Source organism: Triticum dicoccoides, chromosome 1A (assembly GCF_002162155.2).
Source record: "Triticum dicoccoides isolate Atlit2015 ecotype Zavitan chromosome 1A, WEW_v2.0, whole genome shotgun sequence".
NCBI lineage: Eukaryota > Viridiplantae > Streptophyta > Magnoliopsida > Poales > Poaceae > Triticum > Triticum dicoccoides.
In genome coordinates this window covers 571,730,255-571,732,875 of record NC_041380.1, presented here as the reverse complement: position 1 = coordinate 571,732,875, position 2,621 = coordinate 571,730,255, and the positions used below count along the sequence as shown (strand labels likewise).

The following is a 2,621-nucleotide window of genomic DNA, read 5'->3' as shown; positions in this document are numbered from 1 at the left end:
CCAGCAGTGAGCTCGTGGTTTTTGTGGTGGCTATGGAGGTGCTCAACGCAGCAGGCTCAGAGTTGTTCCGCGGCGGCGATTCACAAGCGGTGGAGAAGGCAAGGCCATGGCTGCTGCGGGGGGAGAGAGCATGAGAGAACGAGGCGAGATTGAGAGGACGAAGCTTCTCCATGGCGGCCACGTGATAGGATCCAGAGACAGCAGGCCCGCTCGCTTGTTCTAAGTGGGGAAAGGAAGACGATGCAATTGCTAGTTTGCTACCAGAGAGAAAAGTGTGGTTGAGAAGAAGAGATAAGGCTAGAGGAGAAAAAGATAAGGTGAGAGAGACAAGCGGCCCCGCTTTTGCTGCTTCACTGGGACGCGTGGCGTGCGCAACCGGCGCAAAGTTTAGCCGGCGCACCGTCCCGAAACGTTTACCTAAAAAAAAGGCAGTGGGTCGCAGTGAGTGAGTGACGAGGAAGACACCGCACAGTCCAACACAAGCTCTAGCCCTCAAAAAAAAAAGTCCAACACAAGCTCCATTCCCCTTCCCACAAACCCTAACCCTAACCCTAGGCTTGGCGCCGTTTGAGCCGCCGGAGGCAATGCCGCCAGGAGGAGGAGGAGGAGGCGAAGGCGAACATGGGTACGAGAAGCCGGCGGAGGCATTGCCGCCAGGAGCAGGAGGAGGCGAGCACGGGCATGTGTACGGGGAACCGGCGGCCGCCCACGGAGGGCAACGCCGCGACGAGGAGGATCCATCCCGTTCTTCCCCGCTTCCGCCGCCGTTGCTGCCCGGCCTCCCCGTCGTCTCCGTAGAGTATGAGGTTCGCGCCCATCCTCTTTCCAATAATCGATCTGGCAGATGGCACTGGAACCTAAACGAATTTTCTCTGCATTTTTAGGAGGAGAATAAGAAGAAGCAGAAGCACGAGCAGGCCGAGGTGAGCATCCCCGAGGACATCCTCATGGAGATCCTGTCGCGGGTGCCCTACAGGTCGCAATGCCGCTTCAAGTGCGTGTCCAGGCCATGGCTTGCCCTCTGCTCCGACCGCGGCGTCCGCAAGAGGTCCCCGCAGACGCTCTCCGGATTCTTCTACTTGAATCGCGGTTTACGCTTCCACAATTTGTCGGGGAAAGGCCCTCCGATGGTCGACCCTGATCTCCCTTTCTTGCGCAGCACCTATGAATGCTTCTATGTCGAACAATGCAGCACCAGCCTTCTCCTCTGCAAATGCTTGAAATCGCCCCAGCCTATGCAACACGGTTGGAATTCATTTCCAGAAGGTGAGCCTAATCAAAGCTTCACAAGGACTGAGGCTAATGGCGCCGATTATGTTGTCTGCAACCCTGCTACCCAGGAGTGGACTTCGCTACCTCCTATAAAATTGGGCGACCTGGCACAGGGACACCTGTACCGTTTCTCCCGACGCAAATACTTTTTGGGTTTTGACCCAGCAGTTCCTTCCCGCTTTGTGGTATTTGTGTCCCTGATCCCAAAATATGTTGGCCTCTCCATGACAATGTTTTGCTCATCAGAAACTGGGGGATGGACTGCCATGCAGGGTCAGCGTCATTATCTCAGAACACATCGATTTGGTGCCTTCCTGAATGGCACTATGCACTGGTATACTCGTTTGTCAATAGTCACAGTGGACATGAAGGGGAATGCTTGCATGGAAATTAAAATGCCACCTGCCATTATGAAAAATGACAGTGCTGTTCCTTTTGTTGGGCAGTCGCAGGGACGCTTGTATGCTTCGAGTATAGACAACCAAGATGGTTGCCAACTCACTGTTTGGATTCTTGAGAATTATGCTACTGGACAGTGGAACCTAAAGTGTACTGTTAGCTGCTTGGAACTGATCGGACGAGATTCTCTCAAAGAAGGTGAGTGCTACCGGACGTTTGCAATTCATCCGGATTGTGATTTGATTTTCTTTACTGACGGTAAGGAGAAGGCATTGTCATATGATATGACTAACCAGGAAGTGCATGTTGTCTCTTCTTCTGGAGATTTCCTGGGAGGTCTTCCTTACATTCCCTGTTTTGCGGAGTGGAAATCAGATGGTCACTAGAGACTTGGCGTACTCAGTGTGGCACTAGCGACTTGGTAGAGACATCAGTTGTTGGGTACTATATGCTAAATCTTGTAGTAGTTCTGAATCTGTGTGTTGGATTAGGCATACAATAGGGTGATGCCCTTTTGCACCTCAGTTTGTTTTTCCGTTGGTGTCTGGGTGCATGCCCTTTTGTTGCTTTGAACAATGTTGGTTAGCTATGAAGAATCAGTCACTGGCTCTCCAATGGGAATGTTTAGCTGTATGAATGAACCTATTCACTAATCTATTCGCCTTCATGTAATAGTTATTGATGCCACTCTTGTAGCTCGTATGTGGTAAGCTAATATATTCTCTATGTCTGAAGTATTTTAGTTTCCTGCAAGCTTACATTTAGTCTGTAACTTGTTGTCCACCAATGTTAAATGTTAAGCTTGCATTTTTGTCCATTAATAACAGAGATGGAGCACAGAGTAGGAGTTGTCATGAGTAAAATGTACCTGGATCTTTAGCCTGGTTGTTGTCATGGCTGAAAGGCTGCGTGTGTTCCTGATTAGGTTCAGGGCAGTAAGCTATGTGCAT

General features: G+C 50.7%; 1 protein-coding gene across 1 annotated transcript; it reads left to right on the top strand.

Annotated features, from left to right (window-relative positions):
- The first annotated feature begins 464 nt into the window (after positions 1-464).
- Positions 465-2,372, top strand: LOC119337373 (putative F-box protein At5g62660). The gene is made up of 2 exons (XM_037609521.1): positions 465-806; positions 885-2,372. Exons 1-2 carry the CDS (start codon positions 585-587, stop codon positions 2,055-2,057), a joined length of 1,395 nt encoding a protein of 464 aa, XP_037465418.1. The 5' UTR covers positions 465-584; the 3' UTR covers positions 2,058-2,372.
- Positions 2,373-2,621: the final 249 nt, after the last annotated feature.

What these genes read in the sequence shown, in the direction of transcription:
- LOC119337373 (XM_037609521.1), top strand. Translation starts at nt 585, where the DNA reads ATGCCGCCAGGAGGAGGAGGAGGAGGCGAAGGCGAACATGGGTACGAG. An exon ending in TCGTCTCCGTAGAGTATGAG is followed by an intron (nt 807 to 884) that starts GTTCGCGCCCAT and finishes CTGCATTTTTAG; the next exon opens with GAGGAGAATAAGAAGAAGCA.